The sequence below is a fragment of the Echinops telfairi genome, unplaced genomic scaffold (genome assembly GCF_000313985.2).
Source record: "Echinops telfairi isolate 266 unplaced genomic scaffold, ASM31398v2 ScPeMD7_6;HRSCAF=24_0, whole genome shotgun sequence".
NCBI lineage: Eukaryota > Metazoa > Chordata > Mammalia > Afrosoricida > Tenrecidae > Echinops > Echinops telfairi.
Genome location: NW_022103902.1, coordinates 23,696,526 through 23,721,468, shown reverse-complemented (window position 1 = coordinate 23,721,468; position 24,943 = coordinate 23,696,526). Strand labels below are relative to the sequence as shown.

The window sequence follows — 24,943 nt, the reverse complement described above, 5'->3', positions numbered from 1 at the left end:
AGGAGTCCAGGAAGACAAAGAATGTTTGGAACCCGATGGTGATAGCAACTGTGTAATTCTGTTTCATGTGATTGACCTCTGGAATGATAGGATATCTGGATTAACTGCCAAGGAAGAATACATTTTAAACAAAGAAGAAGCTAGAAACATTTCTAAGATGTCATCCACAATATCCAGCATATAGCAGGAGCAACAAAAAAAGTAAACTATTTCTTTGTATGCAAAGAAAACAAACAACAAGAAAACAGAATCTGTGACTCAAAAAAAAAGAAAACAATAGAAATAGACTAAAATGACACAAATATGGAACTGAAGGAAAAAAATAGCTTTAAAGTAGCTAATACAGTATGATCATGAATTTGGGGTAAAAGAATAAACATTTTGGATATCTTACTTTTAATAATATTGTATATTATATTTTGTTTCCTACATATATAATGAAAGTCTAAGAAAGATAAGGAGGAGGGAAATACAGAATCGATACTGCTTTATCAGAAGCAGCAGTCAAGCGATCCTGGGCAAATCTGCCGTACAAGACCTCCTTAAAGTGTTCAAGGGAAAAGATATGAGTTTGAGGACTAAATAGCGTTTGACTCAAGCTGTGGTATTTTCAGTCACCTCAGATGGAGGTGAAAGCTGAGCATTCAATAAAGAAGACTGAGGAAAATTTGATGCACTTGAGTTATGGCGTTTGCAAAGAATATCGAAAGTAGCATGCACTGCTCAAAGAAACGAATCTGACTTGGAAGAAGTATAACATGAACGCTTTTTGCACGTGAGAATCAGGAGACTTTGTCTCATGTTCTTTGGACATGTTCTTAGGAACAACGGGTCACTGGTAAAGGACATCATGCGACATCATGCTTGGTAAAGCAGAGGGTCAGTGAAAGAAGACGCTCAGGAATAGTGGGCCCAGACATGGACAACTGTGAGGACATTGCAGGGCCAGCCTGTATCACTCACTGTCCAGCGGGTGCCTATTCCTTGGAACCGACCGAACAGCACCTATCAGCAACAATACTTTTACCGGAACCCTGGTGGGGTAGTAGATTATGCATTGGGCCAAACAACAAGGGCTCTGGTTAAAACCACCAGCTGCCCCTTCAGAGTGCGATGAGATTGTTTGGTCTCAGAATTCTGATGGAGCAGTTGTACATTGTCCTAACGCATCACTAGGAGTCGGCATGAGCTTGATGACAACAGGTTTAAGAACTGTACACAATAAAACAAACACTAGAGCAATCATTCTGGAAACAAAGAAGAAAGTGCAGCTAATTACAATAGTGGGCTTAACGTACTGAATGTTACTTGATCCATAAGCAAGAAATTAGGGAAACAGGACTAAAATCAGATAGGATCAATTGCTAACATATACTAAATGATCATTTTGAAGCCAAGCATTATATTGAATGCTGACATTCAATATACGAGTCTGAACACTCAAATTAGAAAGCAAAGATTATCAGACTGAAAAAATTAAAACATAAAAAATTTTCAATATAACAATGTGTTTCTTAAATAATAGGAATATGCTTTAAACATGGGGAAAATGGTGAAAGTAAGAGAATGAAAAAAGAAAAATCATCCAAACACAAGATGGAGCGAATAGTTTGTTGTTAGCCGTGCTTGAGTTAGCCTGGGCTCTGGCAATGCCATGCAGCATGGAACAAAAGGTTGGGTTATCCTCGTGACTGGCTGTAGATCGGATGACTGTTATCTGGTCACAGACGGCCATGGCGTCTATCACATCTTTAAAGCACACCTCATACAACGTACATTCTTAGATACAACTAAAATCAAGTTATAGGTGTGACATAATGGCTGCATGGAAAATCCCCAAATATTTAGTATTTGAACAATACACTATTAAATGACCTCTGCGGTAAAATAAAATCCATAATAAAAATAGAAAATGTGCTAACTATCAAACATGTTATAGTCTGCTTGTGAAAAGATTATAGTATCAGAATCCTTATGGGTCTGTCCTATTCTCTCTTGCAGAGTTATCATAGGGTTCCTAAAGGGGTAATGGAAGCAATGGCAGTGGATTTGTGGTTGTTCATAGAAAACTAGATGTGAGGCATCATGATTTATGGGATTCATCAGAGGACATAGTTACAGCGACATTTGTAGTTAAATACTCTTATTAGGAAGGAAGAATGGCCTGAGATTATTGGTAAGCATTCAATAATTTGTTGTAAGTATCAAAGCAAAAGAAAGTAGGTGAAAATAATATAGTGAGAAATATTAAGAAAGCCAAGTAATTAATAAATTGATAAATTCCTGAGATTGGTTTGAAACGATGGGAAGTTGGGAAAAGAAATAAAACACAATTTCCAAATGTGTGAAGATAAAAAAAGATGCTATTCATATAATCCTTTAGAGAGACACAATGATAATTAGGGGTTCTTATGAACAATTCAGTATATTCAACAACTGGGATGTAATAGGCAAATTCACCGGTGGGTAAAAGGCATATTTACAACAATCAGCACAAGAAAAATAAACCAGTCTTAATAGCATAAATCCATAACATCCTTCCAACACATATGGAAAACTCTATGCACAAATAACATAATTGAAATACAGAAACTACTTAAAGAAGGAAAGACACTAATCCTATGAAATCATCTAAGCAACCAAGGTAGAAGTGGCATTTTGTGACCTGTGGCTAATCTGAAACGCTGGTGATTCAGACTCACACTTTGAAGAAAGGGCTTGGTTATCTAAACGATATGAAAAGATTATAGCTACAAAACCTCATTGGAGAAGTTTTACTTTGTCATACCTCGGGTTACCATAACTCACTGTTAACAACAACTGCAAATGCAATATTCTACAGAATACGGAGAAGAGAGGGACACTTACCAACACATTGTATAAAACCAATAGCAGCCTGCAACTAAACCCTGACTCTTTTGTTAGAAGAAAACTACAGCGTGATCTTTCTCAAGAACATAAATACATACTCCTTTACCCAGTGTTAATAAACTGGATCTAGCAAAATCTGTAATATACATATATCATGACAAGTAGAATTCATTCCACACATAAGGCTACTACGGAATGCCATACAGTAGAATTCACTATATCACCACTAGTAATAAGAAAACATGGTTACCTGAATGTACTTAGAAAAACACAATTGAAATCTAGTAAACCTTAGCGAATTTAGTAACAGCACAAGCATAGGGTATAAAAGTAAATATTCAATGATACGTACAAAAGTGTGTTACAAAATCATAGAATGCTACCAAACAAAAGTATCAAACTGTGAAGCTAGTGTGTCTGTACATTTCTAAAGGTGGTGTTTCCACCTCTCTGTGCCTTCCCCTAAGAATTTTCTGCTCTTCAATCTCCACCACATCAACACGGCACTTTGGGATTCTGTTGGAGACTTGAATCATATTCCTTTTAAATGGTCCTGGATATTTGGGTTCAAAAAAAAATCTAAAAGGGCAACATCAGGATGGTGGGTAGCTGGAACAAGATTTCCAGAAAAAGCAGATGCACTGCCTTGGCGAGAAAAAAAAAAAAAAGAGAGAGAGAGAGATTTCTCAGTACACCTTCCCTGCTCTTTTCCTCACCAATGCAGCATGTAATGTAAAATGTACTTCTTTGCAATAAACCACCAGCACATCATGCGACCTTCACGAACATTTATCAAGATACTTTTTTGAACCTCCCACCCTGCATATGTGACTTACATTCTGAGCTGACCTCTCTGCTTAAAAATACTCGATCCAACTAAAAACTGTTGTTTTGTGTAGAGCGACATTCCTGCCAACAGGTTTCAAAGCTTCGGTGATTTGGGAATATTTCCACTTGACTTTTGTTTAAAATGTGGTAAAAGTCCTGACATCAAAATCGTTTTTTTCCTGTGATAGAAAAAGTACCATTTTGGGAAGGCACCTATCTAGTCTAAGACAAGCACATTGCTGAGAGAACTTGTCTGCAGCCATCCGCTGATCACAGAGCTGTGTTTAAACAGGTTTTGTTTGGAATAAACCTAGGGGAGTTTGAACTGGAAATCTAGTAGCAATACTTTTTAACTTACTAGCGGAGTTTTTCTTCTTATTACTTTTTGGTGTGTGTGTGTATAAAACAATTAGATGAAACTTGTAAAATTTAATTACAGTAGAATAAAAACATTAAATACTCAGAATTTTTAAAGTTCTTAATGGATTATGCTGAAAACTACAAGATATTACTGAATCCTTAAAGGAGACTTTGATAATGAAGAGGTATATTATGCTCCTGGAGAGAAAGAGTGAAGAGTGAAGTGGTGATAGCAGGAGGGTGAAGGGAGGGTGGGCTGGAAAGGGGAAACCAATTGCAAAGATGTACATATAACCTCCTCCCTGGGGGACGGACAACAGAAAAGTGGGTGAAGGGAGACGTCAGACAGTGTACGATATGACAAAATAATAATTTATAAATTATAAAGGGTTCATGAGGGAGGGGGGAGCGGGGAGGAGAAAAAATGAGGACCTGATGCCGGGGGCTTAAGTGGAGAGCAAATGTTTTGAGAATGACGAGGGCAATGAATGTACAAATGTGCTTAACACAAAAGATGTATGTGTGAGATAAGATTTGTATGAGCCCTTAATAAAACGATTTAAAAAAAGAAAAAGAAAAACATGCTAAAAATTAAAATAAATAAAGCACCTATCAATAACAAAAAAAAGAAAAAATTTTCACTTTCTCAATAAAAATTGGATAGACAAAACTGGTATACACACAGTTGCATACACATGTAGTTCAGTAATAATACATACATATATATTACATAACACACCCATGGAAGCATCTCAAAGAATGTGAGAAACCAGAACAAAAAATATGATACACTGTATACTTCTGTTTACATAAATAGCAAGAATACAAAAATGTAATCTACATCAAAAAGGAGGAATTTTATGCAACAATGATATTGAATACAACTGAAATGTCTTCTTTGAAATAGTAGATTTGGATTACAAACAATCTTGTACCTTCTAGTTATTTTTTAAAATAATAGCTACCAGTAAGATGATTTTGGAAAGAATATATATCTTCTGCCAAAGAGGAAGCATTTAAATTGGAAAAAATGCAGTCTTCATGAGTTATCTCATTTTCTACTGCATTTCAATGTACTCAAATCAATGAAACTATTGTTTTAAAACATTTTTCAAAGTAACTTTCAATATTAACATTCTCAGTGATTACAACTTAAAGAATCTTAAAGAACTCTTAAGAAGGTTAAAATTTGAGTTTTGTATGAAAATACTTCCACGTATAAGAAATGTGTCTATCATTCATCAACACCTATCAGACACGAGTGTTTGGAGTGTACATTCAGTCAACTATTCTACCTACTTGTTAGTTGTCTAATTCTGAGACATAGACCAGATAGTTTGGTACTCACCAATTATGATTGGCTGGGGATCACTTTTTACTCCAACCCCTGCATTGGTACTAGCTGCAACTTCTACTCGATATTGAATACCCGGGAATAATCCACCAATGATAACAGACCGAACAGCTGCATCCACAGTTTTGTTGATATGGAATCGAGTTTCATTGCCCAAGCACCAGATCTACAGAAATCGAAAGTTAATAACAAAAGAATATGAAATTATAATGTTTAGTATTTATTATAATTGGTTAAAATTTTAATGGTGACCAATCTATTTTCTAGGGCTGCATATGACTTTTCTAAAGCTCTAACTTTGAAGTCTATTTTCATATGTATATTATGTATGTGTGTGTGTGTGTGCATTAAAGTAATGACAAAAAGGGATTCTAAAACTACACCATGTTTACTCACTGTCTTACTGTCAGCAATGAATGCTTACAATGAATTTAGAAAGCAAAATGATCCCTTTCATGCTTCTGGAAATTAGTTTTTGGTTGCAAATGGCATCTTACTAAGATTAAAACACAACATTTCCTCTGTGTAATTAATTTATAAAAATGTATTATGTATATAAACCATAAAAATATGGTGATTACAAGATATAATACTTAAGGTATATAGATGTACAGCTAAGTGATTTATAATTCATTTAAGAAAATATTACCTTACACTGTAGTAGTTAACAAGATTAATGGACTCAAGTAACAGGTATTGACTGAGATGAAATGAAAGTCAATGTTTACATTGGCACTAATAAATCTTAATATTGATCAAAACATATATACACACACATACACATGCATGAAGACCAAGTGGTGAAGGTCTTTAATATTGGGAATTTAATATTGGTACAGGGACACTGATATTGGAAAGCACACACCTTTAATCCACTTGGATTAAAGTTCCAGGGTCCATTTTCTTCTATGATATGTTATTATAAAATTTGACCTAAAATAATTCTACAGTGTACATATATGTGTTTCCATATTATGTATTATTTCATGTAGGAACATACATGATTGGATTTGTAACAAATTTTCTGTAAATGTTATGTTTTCATTATTTTCATTATGACACCTATATTCTTCCTAATGGAATATGTATAAGCGTATATGCAAATACATATGCTTTCATCCCAAATATGAAAATATTTGAGTGCTAAACTACAACCTATGTAAAAATGTGAGATTTAACTAAATAAAGGCTTAGGATACTTTATCACAAATTGTACAAAAACTCATCCCCAGCCTCATAAAACATAGGACACACACATACATGCACATACATAAAACCATAGTGGACAACTCTTTTCTTTGAAAGAAAAATGTGTGCCCTGGGAGTTGATGAGTAGTTTGAAATGGAAGTTGATGATCTGAAATGAAAATGCCCCACTCAATTCAGAATTTAAAAAGTAATATATCTTAACATTTGTTAAGAAAATTAATAAAATATTAATATTTATAGAATCATGCTATTGTAAAAACATTTTTATATTTATTATGTATGTTATTTTTAATATGTGATGGGGATTTTTAAAAAAATAAGTTATTTTGCATATGGAATCCATTGCTTCCAGCAAAAAAGATTTTTATTTTAAGAAAATTCTACTTAAAATTTATAATTTTTCTGAAAAATAACAAAATGCAATGCTATCATATTTCATTGAGATTATTCAGTTTGTTTTACATGACAATTAAGTATTCCTGGATGAGAAGGGGTTCCTTGTTGTATGTTCTACTATAATTATCTGTTATGCTATTTTTGGAATTCTATAAATATGTATTAATAGCAAACATTCATAGCTTTGATAGTTTTACAAGTTTAATGGGGTTTCTTACATTCTTATATGGTATGATCACATCACAATTGAACAAAACCTTATTTCACAAACGTAGACATAGTCTGCATCTTAAATAAACTTCAAATGATGGGCAATGATGCAATAGATCTTTCTAAACAGCAACACATTTACCAGTTGAAAATGAGACAATCCGCTTTTTTATGTTAGTTTTCTCAAGCTTTTTTATATAATGGTTCCCTTTTTCTAAATTGAATTTTATATAGGACCTCAAAAAATAGATAAAAACAAAATCTAAGAATTAGAACTGGTTGTGCCCATCCACCTACCCTGCACCAACTGCTGTTCCTCTCTTCCCACTGTGTTCTCTACATCAGGAAGCATGTTTTTTAAGAGAACACAGCTTAAAACCCAGCGGTTCCAAATGCTTCTTACTCATAATCACAATAGTGACGAAAAGGGCAACTCTAGGCATGAGGGTGTCTACTCTCGGTGTTCTGGGATCACACTTAAAGAAGTCATTTGTACTGTGGTGATTTACTTGTCCAGAAAGCTTGTGTTATATAGACGTGACCTTGGAGTTAAGGTCTAATACCCTACTCTTTTTTTTATCACATGTCACATGAGGACATTGTCATGGTCTGGCAAATAATCACTTTATATTTAAACACACTCAGAGACAAACTCCCATGGGACCCTGGGAGCCTCTGGAAACCTACATCTCTGTGCTTACCTTGTATTCTTGGATAATTCCATTCTGATGGTCTGGAGGAGGGGGGTCCCAGGAAACACTAATGCTTGTGCTATTGTGGCTTCCGACCGTCAGCACAGTGACAGACTGTGGCGGGGCACTCGGGGCTGCAGAAGGGACAAAATGAATACACACAAATAGGAAGTTTGGGAGTGAGTTCACATTGATTAGAGAGTATGAATATAGAGATAAGATTCATAAGCTTCTGGGTTTTAGTGGCTCTGAATTTGTATATAGTCTTGTTCAACATGATAAACCTGCAGAAGAAAAAAATCCTTAAATATTGAGCATAATCAAGAGATTTCAAGCCAATGCAATAGCTGTGGTACTATGCACTCAATAGTAAACCTAACAGTCAATGGTAAATTCTAAGGCCAGCTTTCTATATGCTAGTACTAAGTGCCTGACTTCATCTTCATAATGACTTCATAAGGGGGAAATAATGCTTCTCTCAGTTTTACAGAGGAGAAAACAGATGGTCACTTTAACAGTGCTCACCAAGTCAAAGAACAAGTCAGGATTGCAATCCACCTTTGTTTCTGGAGTTTCGGTTCCTAACCTCTGACAGGTTGTCTTTCTTAAGAAAGCAGTGTTATCAACAATATTTTAAGAGAACTATAGAAAACTATAATACTTCAATAAGTCAAAGACAAATAACTCAATTTAAAAATGGCCAATGGATATGAACAAATGATTCATTCAAGATGATATGCAAATGTCTAACCCACATTAGAAGACCTGCTCACACCCACTGGCCATCCAGGAGATCAACATCAAAGCAAAGCTGCGATTTCCCCTTATACCAACAATGTCAGCACAATTAAAAAAATAAAAACGCTTGAGAGGGTATGGAGAGATTAGAATACTCATAGACTGCTGGTGACAGTGGCAATATTCACAACTATGGCATCACCTCCAACAACTGGGTATAGAAACTCCATGCCATCCAGAAAGTGCTCTGCTGGCTATATACCCTAATGAAGTCATAGCACAGGCAGAGATTCACACACCCATGTTCATCGCAGCACTGTTCACAATAGGGAGAAGATGGAAACTGCCTAAATGCCCACAAGTGGAAGAATGGGTGAAGAAATATACACATAGGAATACTATGTACCCCTGAAAACCAAAATGATGCTGAAGCTATGAGACACCTCACGGCATGGACTGACCTGGAGACCATTATGCTGAATGAAATATACCAATCACAAAAGGGAAAATATTGCATATGGGTCATTGTTAAAAGGAACGAAACAATAAGAGTTTCAACAACAACGGACTTTGGAGGCTCCCTCGGTGGAGAGGGCGAAGGAGAGAAGATGAAGCAAAGCTGGAGGGTTGAGAGAAAATTCCTTAGGAAAGTTCCTTCAGCCCTGGTCCTCAACCTTCAATACAGTTCCTCATGAGGTGGTGACCCCCCGTCATAAAATTATTTTTGTTGCCACTTCCTAACAGTAATTTTGCTACTGTTATGAATCATAATGTAAATATCTGCTATGCAGGATGTATTTTCATTGTTACAAATTGAACATAATGAAAGCATAGTGATTAATCACAAAAAATGTGTAATTATACATTGTGAAATATTTATTTCAAATTACATATAAATGAAATTTTGTCTTGAAGCATGGTGTAGCATGGGTAACAGTCTTCATGCTTGGTACTTGTATATGGGCATATCTGCATGTGGGCGGACCCATCTGGAGACGGATAGAGGAGCGGTGTTTTGGTTCCAAAGACCACTGGAAATATGTGTTTTCTGATGGTCTTCGGCAGCCCCTGTGAAAGGGTCCCTCGACTCCCAAAGGGGTCGCAACCCACAGGTTGAGAACTGCTGTACTAAAGGGAAGATAATAATCCATCCAAGGAAGAAGAGAAATCTAAGGGATGGAGGTAGAGTAAACTATTTAAATTATGGAATAAAAAGTTGAAGATTGGAAATGTAAACCCCTACTTAACAAAACCTTTCTAAAATTGTTACAATAAATAAATAACCAAGCACTACACAGATATTTTAAGTCTATGTTCCCAATTTTTTTACAGTAGTTAACTCTGAGTAGTGACCATATTAACAGCTTTTTATTTTTTAGTTGATTTGTGTTTTATTGGATAAATAAAAATAAAAATTGATTTTCTTTACACAGAGGCAGGAGACAAATTATTTTGTTTTTCATATTGAATAAAATGATTGTGATAATTTGACCTCTAATTTAAGGTTTATAAGCTTATTTTATATGGATGGGGAAAAGACTGAGATGATAGAAATAAAAGCAGTTCTCGATAGTTCAAATAGGAAATAAGCAGATTTTAATGTCCTACAATAATTATTTTCCTTTATAGTTTCTCCTATGCCCAATTACAACCACAATTATGAAAGATGAAAGAGAATCTATTTTTGAATTTAGATTGCAGCATATTCAATACAATGCATCTGAGCTCGGAAATGGTAATTTTTCAGCCAAAAAAAAAAAACCTCTTCTCAGTGAATCGCTGTGATTAAACCAAATGTAGAAAAGCAAACTCAAAAGAGTCTGTCTAAAAGTCTCCTTGACACTTAAAATATCAAAGACTTTTGTGGCATTAAAGGGTTTTCATCAAGAAGGGTCAATGCTTGAAAATGCTACACAGGTTAGTCCTGTAAAAATACGTAAAATGGAATCCGAAGATGGACATTTAGACTCTGCCAGTAAGGATTCCCAGGTTGGGTGCATTCGCTACAATGGCAGTTCACTGAGGTCTGGCCGTATCTGCACTGAGGTGGGACACACAGACATGTAAACACAACACTCCCCTTTATCATTCTCCCATGTGGTGATCTTGCTCCAACATGCGGCACAATGACGTAGATTCAACTGCCTGTCTACTAGCTCTGCAGTGATCAAGTGGACCACACTGAAAAAGAGCACTTTTCAAAATGGCTTTCTCATTTGCCAGGCTGCTGGCTTGGGGAGAACATCATGCCTGCTTTCTGACAGGTCAAATATTTCAGCCCTCAACTTCTATCTACAGATGTGGGAAGAGCCCAAAGGGTTGCTCATCGTCCCCAGATAGAGGCCAGCTGCGTTCCATTTGTTACCTTCACAAGGCCACAGAACTCAGAGATGACTACAGTCTGCTTGGCGACAAACGTCTGATCCAGAGGCAGAGTCTGCAGTGAAATTGATTTTTGGAAGTGCGTTTCAAATGAAGCCTTCTACATTAAATGTATCCACCCCACTTATTAGCACCACACTTTTGCAGCATGGAGTGAAATTAGATCGAGAATAAAGAACCGTTCTTCATTGGGGTGACTATCTCCATCTTTACAGATCCTAAAAATCAACACCTGATGTCTTTAAAAACATCCGCTTTTGCTTGTGCCAGTATCTCAATAGTGTAAACCATGTAAAGAGAATCTTTTATAAGAAGCATATACTTCAAAAGCTCGTTAGTCAAACAAAGGCAAGTCCCTGTCAGCATGTGAAATTGCCACACGTGTTTTTCAGTACTGCTCTTGTAGTAGTTAATCTACAATATGCTCAGGGAAAAAAACTCTTTATAAGGGTTATACACATAAAATATGTAAAAAAGCATAATAAAAGGGTCCCTATAATATCGATAGCTAAAACGGATTACTTTATTGGTGTTTTCATGAAGGGAAAACTAGGAAATGAACTACTGAAGCTCATGCTTCAAAGTATTGGTAGAGAAGAACAGTCCCAAAGGTGAGGGGACAAAAACAACAACAAGCCGAGCCCCAAACCCAAACAAACATGACTCAGAAGAAAACCACGGCAAAGATGGCAGTGAGATTCTGGGGTAGAAATTATGGGTCCGGTTGGCAGAACCCAGAGAAAAATTCACTGAGGACCTTTAAAACTTCTCTTCGAAAGAAAAGTCACCGAGAGCAGCCTCTGCACTTGCATTTCTGGTAGCCGCTCTTTAATGAAGCTAATTGAGCTAAAGCTCACATTAGACAGACTGGAAAATAGTCTCATTCCATTGCAGTCTAGATACACCTGGAATATTGGGGGCAAAGGTTTACTTAAGAAAAACTCAAATTAGTATTATTATACATATAACCTGTCACAGCATTCTATGGCATTCAGAGTGCAATGAAAACTAAAAACTATACTTCCTAAATTCATTTTTAGATTGTGTCTGTATACTCTTCTAAGAAAGGTGGTAAGTTAGTATCAAAGAAGAAATTTGTTTTACGATGATATAGGTTGGTATATTTTAGAAATCTGAATACTGACCTTCTTCAGTAGTACGGACTATTTTAGATTCACTGTCCATCCCTTGGAACTCATTAAAATAGGGCCGAACTTTAATTTCGTAAGTCACCCCCTTTTTCAGATTGACTAACACAGCATTTCTTTCGGTTGGGACTTTGGCATCTAAATTCTGCCATGCCAATGTAGCCTGCAGGCCAGAAGTCTGTCGATACATAATCCGGTAGCCTTGAATAAACTGGGGCTGGCGATCCACCTGAAAGACACAAAGGAGATTTGAAGACACATGGGAATACTTCAGATGAAACTGCATCCATCCTCTTTCCTCTGATCCCTCGGTTAATCCCCACCAACTCTCATGTCAGTGGCGCTCTGGCATCCTGCCTCATCTCCCTGCTTGTGACTGATAGCTGATTCCAACTCTGTGTGCACATTACTCCAAAGTTATATCCAAAATAAATTGGAATAGCTCTCTCCTAGTGACCATATCCCACAGAAAGTACTCAAGATGCCTACATAATTCATTCATCTCCCTAGGTCTAGTCTTGCCAATTTCCCTAGCTCTATTTCTCATCTCCACCACCTATCTGACAGTTTGCCATATGGTTGTGGCTTGCTTATTGCTGTGGTGCTGAAACTTCTTCTATTTTTCTTTTTATTGATATTTGGCAGGAAGTTTACAGCACAAGGTTTCCATTCAATGATGTATATGCACCATGTTTTGTAACTTTGGTTGTAAACCCTTCAGTGCAATATAACTGTTCCTCCTTGCTCTCTAGCTTCCCGGTTTCCATCCATCCTTCTTTTCTGTTTCTCAACTTTATTTTAGATGAAATACTGCCCCTTTGGTCTTACGTGGTTGCTTACTGAGTCTGCTGCTCCTCTATATCATTATTCGTTTCCTCGGCCTGCCTATTGTTGGGCTGATGATGATCACTAAGGGTGCTTTCGGTTCTGGGGCGGGAGAGGGCCTATGAGGAGTCTCAGTCTTGAGGTTTGCACAGGTCTCTAGCAAAACAGTCAGTCTGGTCTTCTTTTATGATTTTGAATTTTGTTCTGCATCTTTTTCCCACCTGTCCTCCCAGGATGTTCTATTGTGATCCTGATCAAAATGGTTGTGCCACAAGTATTTCAAATACATGCAGGGTCACCCAAGATGCAAAGACTTCCTGGTGCTCACAGACTAAGTAAGACATTCTGCGAAGAAAGACCTAGTGACTTAATTCTGAAAAAGAATCCAATTAAAACCTGCTGTATCACATGGAACACTAGAAGCAGTTAGTTGCCTGCTTTGGAGAAACTAGGAGCAGGAATGAATCACTAGGGGAGAACATCACACCAAGGGTGGGTGTTCGGGGTGAGGTATGGATTGGCCAAAGAGTTACAATCAGGAATTCAAACAGGATGTCAGCCGTGAAGGCGGATGCAGGACCAGGCAGCATTTCATTCTGTTTCATGTGTCATGAATCAGACTCGGCTGTAACAATGGTGTCTCTTGCCTGTCTGTCTGTCTGCCTGGCTATTTAGTTCAGATCTGCTTGTGTCTTCCCTGTACTGAACAACTTCTGCTTTTGTGATTTCATATGCAATGCCAATTTTGGCATTATTATTTTATTATTATTTTTTTTTTATTTTAACCCCCTGTTTATTTACTAACTGTTTTATTTTCTCAAAATGTATATTTATCAGTTCCTATTAATTTTAATAGACTCTAGAGATAAAATGGGAAATTGAAATAATCAATGTCTGCCCTCACACAATATAGACACTAGGAGACTCTTATCCCAAATTCCCCCAACCATAGCAGTTTGCAATAATCAGAAATAAACAACAAAAAAAGAAGATAGATGTCCAATAAACTAGCACAGAGCAACTGAGTGTGTCAGGCAGGATAGATAAAATTTCTCAGAAGAAATAGCCAGAACACATCTGTACAAGAATTGGAGTTATCGGGATGGTTTACAGGGATGCCATGTATGAAATTCCTTTGGATATGAAATCACATGAAACAGGCTAAAAGTCATGGAACTAGAGCATATGTTCTAAGTGATCATGATACCACTCATTAACAAATATTTTTAAAGACTTTCATTCATTCCTTAATCCCTAGCTCCTCCAGTAATCCCATGACGGAGACAATCTGACAACTTCACCAAGTTCTTCATTTATTTAAGGCAATATTTAGGGTAAGTAATTTGCTTTCACAAAGATTGGAGATTTTGAAACTGAAGACTTTCTCCGAAAGAGCTACTTGGCAATTGTGGTGCTACATGGGCTTTTTCCAACACTTAAAAATATTTTTGGAATGTATTTTTATTCACTTTTCTAAGAATTATGTAAAAATTAAAACATAACTGCACGATCAAATAAACCGTCTCTGTTGGTGGTGGGAGTGTTAGTCATCAGTGATTGCTGTGAGCGGTACCGTTGATGCATCTTCAGAGGGAAAGGGATTTTAAGTTTTTATACAACCTTGAGTGCCTTGCCATGGCTCTAGAAATGCTTGATTGAAACATAAACTATAAGAGCACCTTTTCCAATGAACATTTCACATCAGAGCCTAATTGCCCTATTTTAAGAAATCTTTACCTGGGAATATTTCACTGTCAACATGTAAAGATTAATGGAGAAGAGATGAAATCGCTTCATTTCAGGAAGCTTGAGGAGAAACGGAAATTAAAGAATGCGATGATGGAGATGACTATTTCAGCCTTCAAATACTTGCTTTATCCAACTGTCAGCATGTTATTAAAAGGGTATTCTTTCTATAACTATTAACTTTTCTTCTTTAGTTGTAGCATTATTAGTTACATCTACATATTTTAAGTGAAGGCAGCAAATCAATAACCATGAGCTTAAAGTATAGCTTTTAAAAAGCTAAAAAGAGTGAACTTGATAAAAATGCACCAGAATCATGGAAGGCTTTTCTCTGGTTGGTGGTGGGGAAGGGGTGTGTATGTTTCGGTAGAGAGACTCTCCCAGTTGAGTCTCAACAAGAGAGATTTTCTTTACCAACCTGATAGTTTTCTAACCCTCGGAGATTTTCTGGAATTAGTGCTCTTATGTGAACGTATGTCAAGAACACACAACCCCAGATCTAATGCAAAAGCTGATGCTCTGTGAACCTTCTGCTGACTGCCTGTGTGCACCCACTGACACCTTCTGACTTTCTTCAAGAGTTGTTCTGACACTCCAAAACCAAATAACCAAGAAGGGGGAAAAACGTTAAATTTATGAGACCTAAAGAGAGATGCCGTTCATCAAAAATGTCAATGTTCAGAAAAACCCTTGCAACATATGTTAAAACAACATTAAGCTTGGATTTTATAAACTTCTTTGTATTCACTTTAAGTGAATTTATACACTGCAAGACAGACATAACTCACAATAATAGCTTGTTAATACTGAAGGAAGCAAGCTGTGTTTTTAAGAAGAACATTAAACAGCTGTTTCCAGATGAAGAGAGTCTGTAAATCAGGGTAAATTGGTTTTACCCATGTTTGGTTTTCATTAATTAAGTGTTTTAGGGACCTTATGAAGCTAATGTTTACTACACAACATTGCCTTGCTCCCTTTAATATCTACTGCCTTTAACCAGCTCTTAATAATAACAACCTAATTGATAACTAATTTAACTTGAGTTTGTGCAGTTTCAACATGATTTGGGGGAGGAAATTTGTTGTTACAGGTGGAAAGAAAAAAGGCATATGCTGAACTTTTTTTTTTAATAGGTGGGATTTTTATTGGCTATGCGTTCAACACCACTGACTTTTGGATATCATTTTGACAGAGACTCATTTTCAAGTTAAACCATATGCTTTTTTTTTGTTACATTAAGATTCCGCTTATAAGAAAGAGGGCTTCACTTTATAGTTGATCACAATGTGAAGTCTGGCCACAAATCCATAGCATTATATGTGTATTTAAAAAGTAGGGTTTTTGTCCTGCAACCGCCCCCACCCCCAACCCCCACACTTGATACTTGAATATCAAGAAGTGTCATAAGAAAACCTGAAGGGTCTGCCAGACATAAAGACTGACTATGAGTTATAATTCAGTTTCTTAAGTTTCTGCGCCTCGGTTTACTTCATTTACCAATATTTTTATGTTACGGTCACAGAAAAATAAAATGAGCTCATGTAACTTCAAGGATTTCCAAACCTTAAGAGACCCATAGTTTTACTGTATTTGTTTCGGGAAAAACCAAAGTGGTTACGGTGGAGTCATTTTGCACTTACAATGACTCATGCTACTCAATGTAGAACTGTATTGATAGGGTTTTCGGAAGATGTAACATTGGAAGGACTTTACTAAAATAATAATTAAAAAGTCTAAACATATCCTTCCAATCAAGTTTATTTAAAATGTTTACATGAGATACTGAACATCTAACCTTCAATTGGTGTAATCGATTGCGCATTGGGCTGTCAACTTCTCAGTCGTGAGTTTTCTTGATGGGGCTTGGGCTAAGTCGCTGGTGTCATTTGAGCTGAGTACTGAAATTCTCTTTGTTCTTCGGGGGGTGGGGGTGTCACCCCTACTTTCTTTGGTGGAACAGCTGAATTCTTAACCCATTTGCCTGCCCTCATTCTTAACGCTAAGATCTTGCTTAGATCAATTAACCTGTCAATTCTAACTATCATTGATCATCATTGATTGAAGATTATCTTTATGGGGCAGCTCATATACATTTGGTACCTGAATTCTGTCTAACTTTTGGAAGCCCTCTGTTGGGTCAAAACCCAAGTACGAAGATCGGAGATTACATTCCATCCCCCTTTCCTCTCCTCCTCCTGTTGCTAATGGACATTGTACATTTTTAACTCATGTTAATACTGTGATGATATTTCATAAAGTATAAATTTAAATGAAAAAAAAAAGTTAGATGAAAATAAATACTCAGTTGTGGTTGATTCGACACTAAACCAACCACATTCTGACTTTATTATTTTTTGAAAATTTATATTTGTTGTTAGGTACCAATGAGCTCACTCCAGTTCATAGTGACATTATGTATAACCAAACAAACTGTAGACAATACACTAATATTGTGCCATTTTCACATTTTGTGTGTGTGTCTACTGTTGCAGTTACTGAGGCAATCAGTGTCACTGAGAGCCTTCTTTTCATCATGGTCTTCTACTTTACCAAGTACAATGTCCCTTTTCAGGAATCGGTTCTTCCTGATAACATGTCAAAGTTCATTAGACAATGTCTTCCCATTGTAGGGAGAATAATTTAATTTGTTCTTGTGGCAGTCCATATTATATTTAATATTCTTTGAAAATATCACAATTCAAATAGGGAAATTCTTCTTTGGTCTTCCTTTTTCAATGTCCATATTTCTCATGCATGTATGGTGACAAAAATATCATGGTTTGGACCAGACACACCTTAGACACAATAACATGTTTGCTGGTTAAAAATGTAAAGAGGTCTGTATTAGTCTAGGTATTTTGGAGAAACAAATCCACAGCAACTCATGTATAAGAGAGTTTTATGCAAAGAAAATGTGCATCACGAAAACATCCCAACCCAATGCTGCCCAAGCCCACAAGTCCAACATTAACCCATTAACCCAACACCAGTCCACAAAGTCCTCCACCTCACAAAACAGAGGCAATGATGCCGACTGCAGGAGGAAAGCTGAGTCCATGAATGTGTAAGCATCTCAGCACTGGCAAGGGTCTCCACACGGCTGCTCCAGCACCCAGGGCTGCATCGGGATAGATCCATGCGGCTTCTCCTTGGGGATGTCTTGTAGGAAGTCAATCTTGCAAGCTGAAGCAGGGAACTGCTAAGGCAGCTGCACCCGATACAACCATCACAAAACAAGAGACCCGAGAACTAGAAAGGCGAGGCTTCACCACCCATTTATCCCTCTGCCTTTCAACCAGCACCACATGTGATTATCGGCCAGGCTGGCACAATTAACTAACTCAATCCACCCCTTGCCAACCTGGCACCTGTATATAATTCTTAGCTTCACAATTGCAATGAACACCTATACCTTAACCCTATAATCCTGTGAGTTTTTTCCCCTACCTTTGAAAGTTTGTAAGCCAACTGCTTCATGCCTTTATCTCCCCCAATTTTAGTTATCCAATTTAAGGTCTTTGTAGTAGATTTGCTCAATGCATTATGCTGTTGGATTTCCTTGACTGATGTTCCCATCAGCATTGACTGTTCATTGGAGTACAGTGAAATTCTTGACAATTCAACACTTCCTCCATCCACCACAATTCACCTATTGGTCCAGTAATGAGGGGGTTTGTTTTCTTTATGAAGAGATGTAATTTATACTGAAGGCTGTCATCCTTGATCTTCAACATTAGGTGTTTAAGTCCTCTTTAATTTCAGCAAGCAAGGTCTGCCATCTGGATATCGTGCATTGTTAGATAGTCTTCCTCCAATTCTGGTGCCACATCCTTCTTCATAGAGTCCAGCTTCTCAGGGTGTTTGTTCAGTATATAATCGCATGCTTTAAGGATGCCAAAAGGATACAATGCTCTCACACCTGTTCTTATTTTAAACGGAACATTACCCCCTTGTAATGCATGAACTACTGTTTGATGTAGATACCGGTTCTATGGGAACACACTTAAGTATTCTGGAGTTTCCATTTTTCACAATGGTATCCATTTTTCTGTTTGTTTGTTTTATGATCCATGCAAATTATATCTTTCTACAGCTAATAAAACACAGGCAAACAACTTTGTCTTATTTTCTGTTTTTGGACAAGATCCACCTAATGCCATCATATTACTTTCCATCTCTTCTTCTGAATCTGTCTTGAATTCCTGGCAGTTCCCTATTGCTACAGCCTTTCCCTTCAGCAAAATCTACTTGCATGTGATATTAATGGTGTTGTTTTATAATTTTCACCTTCTGCTGGAACTCTTTATAATTCAAACAGGCCTTGATCTCGTCCAGTCATTTAGCCACGGGACTGTCCTCTCTAGTCCTTGTCATAGATGGTAGAGGACGTCCTGTGTTGCCTATGCTTGCTGAAGCATCTCTATTCGTATGCCACCAATTGCTGGAGCCTCAGTTGTGACCAATGCCTTCTGTGCAGCTTGGACACCTTCTCTCAATACCGTAGTTCGTTGATCATGCATACCCTCCTGAAGTGGTTGGCTATCAAGCCATTCGTGTGGTTGTAGTAGCTCATTCTATTCCTTGCACTTTTGGTGATGGAATCTGTATTGCAGCTAGAGGCTTGGTTTTTTCTTCCATTCTTTCAGCGGGAGAAATGCAGAGGATGTTCACCTCCTGTGGGTCTGGATTGCACGACTTCTCATGCTTCATTTTGCTTCCAGTTTTGTCTTTTATACCCACCTTTTAAATTCTCAGTTCAGCCTTTTCACTTAATCATTTCTTCTATTTTTTTAAAATTTCTGTATACTCAAGAGCAAGTTTGAGCAGAGACCCTGCCCCCTGGCTGGGGTTGGCTAAGTGCAAACAAACAGTTGGTTCAAAGGGGATCCGGGAGAGCGACGAGGCAGGCACGTCAGAGACTTCAGCAATGAAGAAGATGGTAGCATCTGGGACTCTCCCCGAAGCTTGGTCTGGGCGGGGCTTGCATCTGGGATGCTCTTCGTCAGATTTCCCAAACTCGTTCCGCTGTCCTCTGACTCCTCTTTGAGTTTTTCTCTCAGTCTCACCTTTTTTTAACGATCTCTTTCTTTCTTCAGGTGCCATGTCTTCGGTGCCCTCCCACAACTCCATCTTCAGGTGTTCATGTTCATTGTAACACATCTCTTCCAGGAAGGGTCTCCCGACTCTGGTCTGATGCACTTCAGGTCAGACTTTGGGCCCCCTCCGTTTCACGTGGGGCTTGCAGATGGCCATTTCAAGTTCTGTTCCGGCCTTGAATTGTTCCACTGTCTCTTTCCGTGATGCAGTTCATTTAATTCCTATGTACTGGGTCTGGTAAGGTTCACATGTAGAGTCATCATTTGCATTAATCCAAAGGGGGTATTTAAGATGAATAAGCCATTGGTCTTGAAAAAGTACATCATGCAATTCCCCACATTGTTTCCATCATGATGGTTATATTTCGAACCACCAATCCCTTTTGTTCCCAATTTTTTCCACACAATCATCTGTAAATATTCATGCTTCATGATTCCTTATAATTCCAAACTACATAACAGTAAAAACCTGCCACTCTTCCACCTTGTCATTAGTGATGGGTCCATAAATTTGAATAATAGTCACACTATTGGGTCTTCCTTATAGATTTATGGATACTATCCTATCACTGAGACAGTTGTACTTCAAGCTAGATCTTGAGATGCTCTTTCTGACAACAAATGCAACTCAGCTACTCTTCAATTTATCATTCCAGGCACAGTAGACAATACGATTCTCTGACTTCAAGTGGCCATTGTAGAATACTTATGCCTATGATAAGGATCTTCACACATTCCATTTCATTTTTACAAATTTTCAATTTTCTTAGTACTTTTAAAAGTTCCTCTTACTAATCAATGTTTGAAGCTGTTTCTTTCATTTTCAGTCATGCAATGTCAGCAAATAAAAGTCCCAAATGGTTTACTCCATTAAAGTTATTAAAGTTTACTAAGGCTTGTCTCTAGTTATATTTTGAACACCTTCTAAGTGAGGGCCTCATTTTCAGAACCAACTTAGACTATGTCACTCTGGCTATTTTTTTTTTCCTGAAGTAGTAGATTGTCATGCCTTTCTTCCCAATCTGTCTTAATCTATTGAAATCTATTGACTCTTCAAACAGTGAAATTTAAAGTAATTACCTTCATAAAACAGAATGATTCTGACTCTTACAAAAATAATTCCCATATTTAGAAGAAGGAGCTTAACAGAGCAGATGAGACTTTTCCATTGAAAACACAAGACAAATCTACCACTGACAGGCAACGATTGCTTTCATTTTGCTAGTGTGGGATCTAGTCAAAACCACTGAGAAATCAGAGAGAGGTTACAGAGACTGTCCCTACTGTGCTGATGCAGAAATGAGGAGATGATTATGTTCATCCTGCGAAAGGAATAATCATAAAGAACATAGGACTATATGAAATTCAACACCTGAAATCCTGAATAATCATCACTCATAACATTAGATGTTTGGTACTATTTTATTAAGTGCATTATCCAATTTTATACTCAGAAGCCCCAAGTGCGATGAATCGTGTTGTCTGGTTTGAAGAGTAACAAAACATAGTCAGGACTACATGTCAAAATTTCACCACAAAAAGCTCTTCTTTTCCAGTAAATATCAGCAGTTTCACTACAGTTATGTGCCACCCCATACACCCCAAAAGTAGATCTGGGGTTAGGATATTGTAGTCCTATCTTCACCTACATATAAAGTTGGGATATTGTGGACATTGTTCAACTTCTCTGCACTGTTTTCCTTTTATAACATTATAGAACTGGACCAAAAGAAACCCTTGAGTATTGTTTCAAATTCTCCTATTCTCATTTAACAATGCCTGGTATTACAATAATATGTTATCAGGATAGTACATATTATTATAATAATGTATTTATGTGACACCATGTTATTGTATACAGATGTACATGACTAAAGATGTGGTTTTTGGTACATAGAGGATAGTTTTAAGACAGAATTAAACACTACTTGCTTGGTTGAAATTTCGTTATAGTATGTGCATATGTGTGTAGTTGTAATGGCTCTTACCATATTTCTTTCAACTAGATTTGAGTTCATTATTTAATACTTCCCCATATCTACCACATAATTGGTACTCAAGAAATGTTTTTCTGAATTGAATTTGTTCTGTGGAATTAATACTGTGTGGTTTATGATTGCTAGACAGAACTGTTTAATCAGTATTTTATTGTTTCATAATAAAAAAAACATTCTGAATAATTCACTTCATTGTGTTTTATAGTCCAAACATAACTACTTAAGAACATATTAAAAATAATTAGTTTTCTCTTCTCTACTGATTTTGCTGAAGGAGTACAGGGTGTGAATGAAATAGCTGGTTCCTAAAGAAAGTTGAACCTCAGGAGGGTAGGATGAGACCAGTCTCTTTAAATATCCTCTTCTTTTCACTTACATGATGACAAAATATAATAGTACACACGGAATTCCATATCTGCTTTGAATAACTAATGGAAAACTAAAATGGAAATATTTTATGTACCCCTAACTTTAATTACTTAGGCAATGCACAAAATGATTTGTTTCTTTAGAATCCTAATACATTTCTTCATAGTTTTTTAGAGTTGATAATGGAGTACTTTGGCATTTATGAGAGGTTAACATTAACTGTCTCTCTGTAAAGAACATCGCACTTCTGACTCCACTCAAAACAGAAACACACACTAACCACAAATGCTTACAATTACCAGTATATTCAAATATGACTAATGTGGCCACTTTCATCAGATATAGTGTTTTCAACACAGTGGTCACTGTCTGAACAAAAACATTTTGGACTTTGAAATGATATCGATCACCATGACGGGTTTAACATTGCATGGCATTTGAGCATTCGTAGCAGACCTGCTCCTTACATCCACCTAATTGTTTGAGTGTACATGAAAAATTGTGAAAATTAGATATACACTTTGATGCTGCTCAATAGAATTCAGTAGTGTGCCTAAGAAATATGAAGGTGATTGAAATACATTCTCAAGATTATTTTATTGAAGTTTAAATTTGTGTATTTAAAAAAGTAGTTTCAAAAATGCAGAAAAATAATCCATAGACTGGGAGAAAATATTCTCAAAGCACATGTCTTACAAGGGAAGTTACATGTCAACTCAATCATATGATGAATAACTGAATTTTAAATGAACAAATGAGCAGGTGTTTCTCTAACGACAATACTCAAATGAGAAACAAGCACATGCAAACGCACACGCTATTATCCAATGAATAAGAACGTAAAGCTATGTAAAGTCACAATGAGATATCACTGCATATATCCCAGAACGAATATAAGTCAAAAGACAAAGAGAGGGGCCTGTGCCATTGTGGGTAAAAAGATCCTTCAAATCTTCCTGGTGTGAATGGAAAATGATAAAAATACCTTGGACAATATTTTGGCAGTACCTCAATATTAAACAAAGGATAGCCTTATGATTTAGAGAAATGTTCAAGAGAAATGGAAATATATCTTCATATACAGACATACCATGACTGTTAATAATAAAAAAATTGCAAACAAACCTATAGGCATCAAATAATGATGGGAAAACAGAACGTGATATATCCATACAATGGAATATTATTTGGCAATAAGACAACATGGAATCTCTTTAGAATTGTCATGTTGAGTGAAAGGTCACATACACAATGTGTCATATTGTGTCTCATTTGTATGCCAGGCTGAGATCTATTGAGCTGAATCTACACAGCTAGACAATATATTTATTGTTGCCCAGGATGAGGGTACAGAAAGTGGGAGCAATTGTTAATAGACATAAAATTTTGTTTTGAACTGATGAAAATGCCCTAATTTTAGATTATGGTGACAGTGGAAGAACTGTTTGAATATAGTTAAAATTTTGAGCTGTGCCACTTTATTCTTTATACGTTACTTGTATCTTAATAACATTATTAAGAATTCAGAAGACAGAGCATGACTTACTATCTTGAATTATATTCTTATTACTGATTAGACAGTAACTTTAAAAAAGGATTTTTATATAATTTTTGTTCACTTTTCTTGAAAATTAAAACAAAAATAGAAAACACTACTATTGACATGGCCTTCAAAAACTTACGGTCCACGTGACTTGAACGGTGGTGGGAGTCAACACGACTGGAGTGTGGAGACGGACACTGACATCCCCTAGCTCTTTCTGGACTTGTCTGTGGTCCACGCCTTGTGCAGGGGGGCTGATGTCTGCGGGGACATAAGAGAACCAGGCCATTGGTTTAAAGTTCATGGACACTTCCCACTTATTTTACATCAGCTATGGTTGTGCTATCATAAATTACGATCGGCCAAAAGAAAATACTATATCACACACACACCACACACACACACACACACACACACACACACACACACACAGAGGCATGGGAAAGTTCATGGAAAGATTAAAAGAAGTGGAATTTTTCCATGCACTTTTTGGAGCGTCCTCCTCTATAGTTATATGTCTATATATTACATCACAATACTAGCATATACTTTGAATGACACTATTTATCTTCACTGAAAACATCCATGAAGCGTGTTTATGGCCTTTCACTTCCATTTAAATACATCTAACAGCTTCAAAAGATATTCTAACACAAACTTTACCTTAGTAAGCACTCTACAGCTTCTCAAAAATGGTTTTGTTTACAGAAAGAGAAAACAAAACAATTATTGCCATCAGGTCTTTAATTCAAGTGAACTGCCCCACGCTGCCAAGGCTGGAAATCTTTGCAGAAGCAGCCTGCCTCATCCTATCCCCACGAAGCAGCTGGTTGGTTCTGCCCACTGACTTATAGGTGGGCTGTGGAGTCTTTACCCACGGGGCCATCAGGGTGCTTGATGTATCTATTTGTAAATACAGGCTGGCATTTTGTTGGATGGAAGTATTTTTCCAAGAAGGGACTGGGAACATATCTAAAAAAAAAAATACTGTTTAAGAACTTGCCCTGTTCCTTATCTAGTGACTAGCAAATAGCTGTCTTGCTCTGGAACCAGTTTGAGTCTGTAAGCTTGGTAGGGACCCTAACCCAGGTGCACTGGGGACATGAATTATGTCATGAGAGCTAGACAAAGTGAGAGAGAGAGAGAGAGAGAGAGAGAGAGAGAGAGAGAGAGAGAGAG

At 36.9% G+C, this 24,943-nt stretch overlaps 1 protein-coding gene across 11 annotated transcripts in view; it reads right to left on the bottom strand.

Annotated features, from left to right (window-relative positions):
- ROBO2 (roundabout guidance receptor 2) overlaps window positions 1–24,943 on the bottom strand; it is a 1,556,064-nt gene that overhangs the window by 77,832 nt on the left and 1,453,289 nt on the right. For all 11 annotated transcript variants that reach the window (XM_045286134.1, XM_045286135.1, XM_045286138.1 and 8 more), the window contains 4 exons: window positions 23,904–24,025; window positions 12,186–12,417; window positions 7,930–8,054; window positions 5,408–5,579 (listed from right to left, as the gene is read on the bottom strand). In XM_045286134.1, the coding sequence (XP_045142069.1) occupies window positions 5,408–5,579; window positions 7,930–8,054; window positions 12,186–12,417; window positions 23,904–24,025 (651 nt within the window). The remainder of the gene's footprint in view (window positions 1–5,407; window positions 5,580–7,929; window positions 8,055–12,185; window positions 12,418–23,903; window positions 24,026–24,943) is intronic.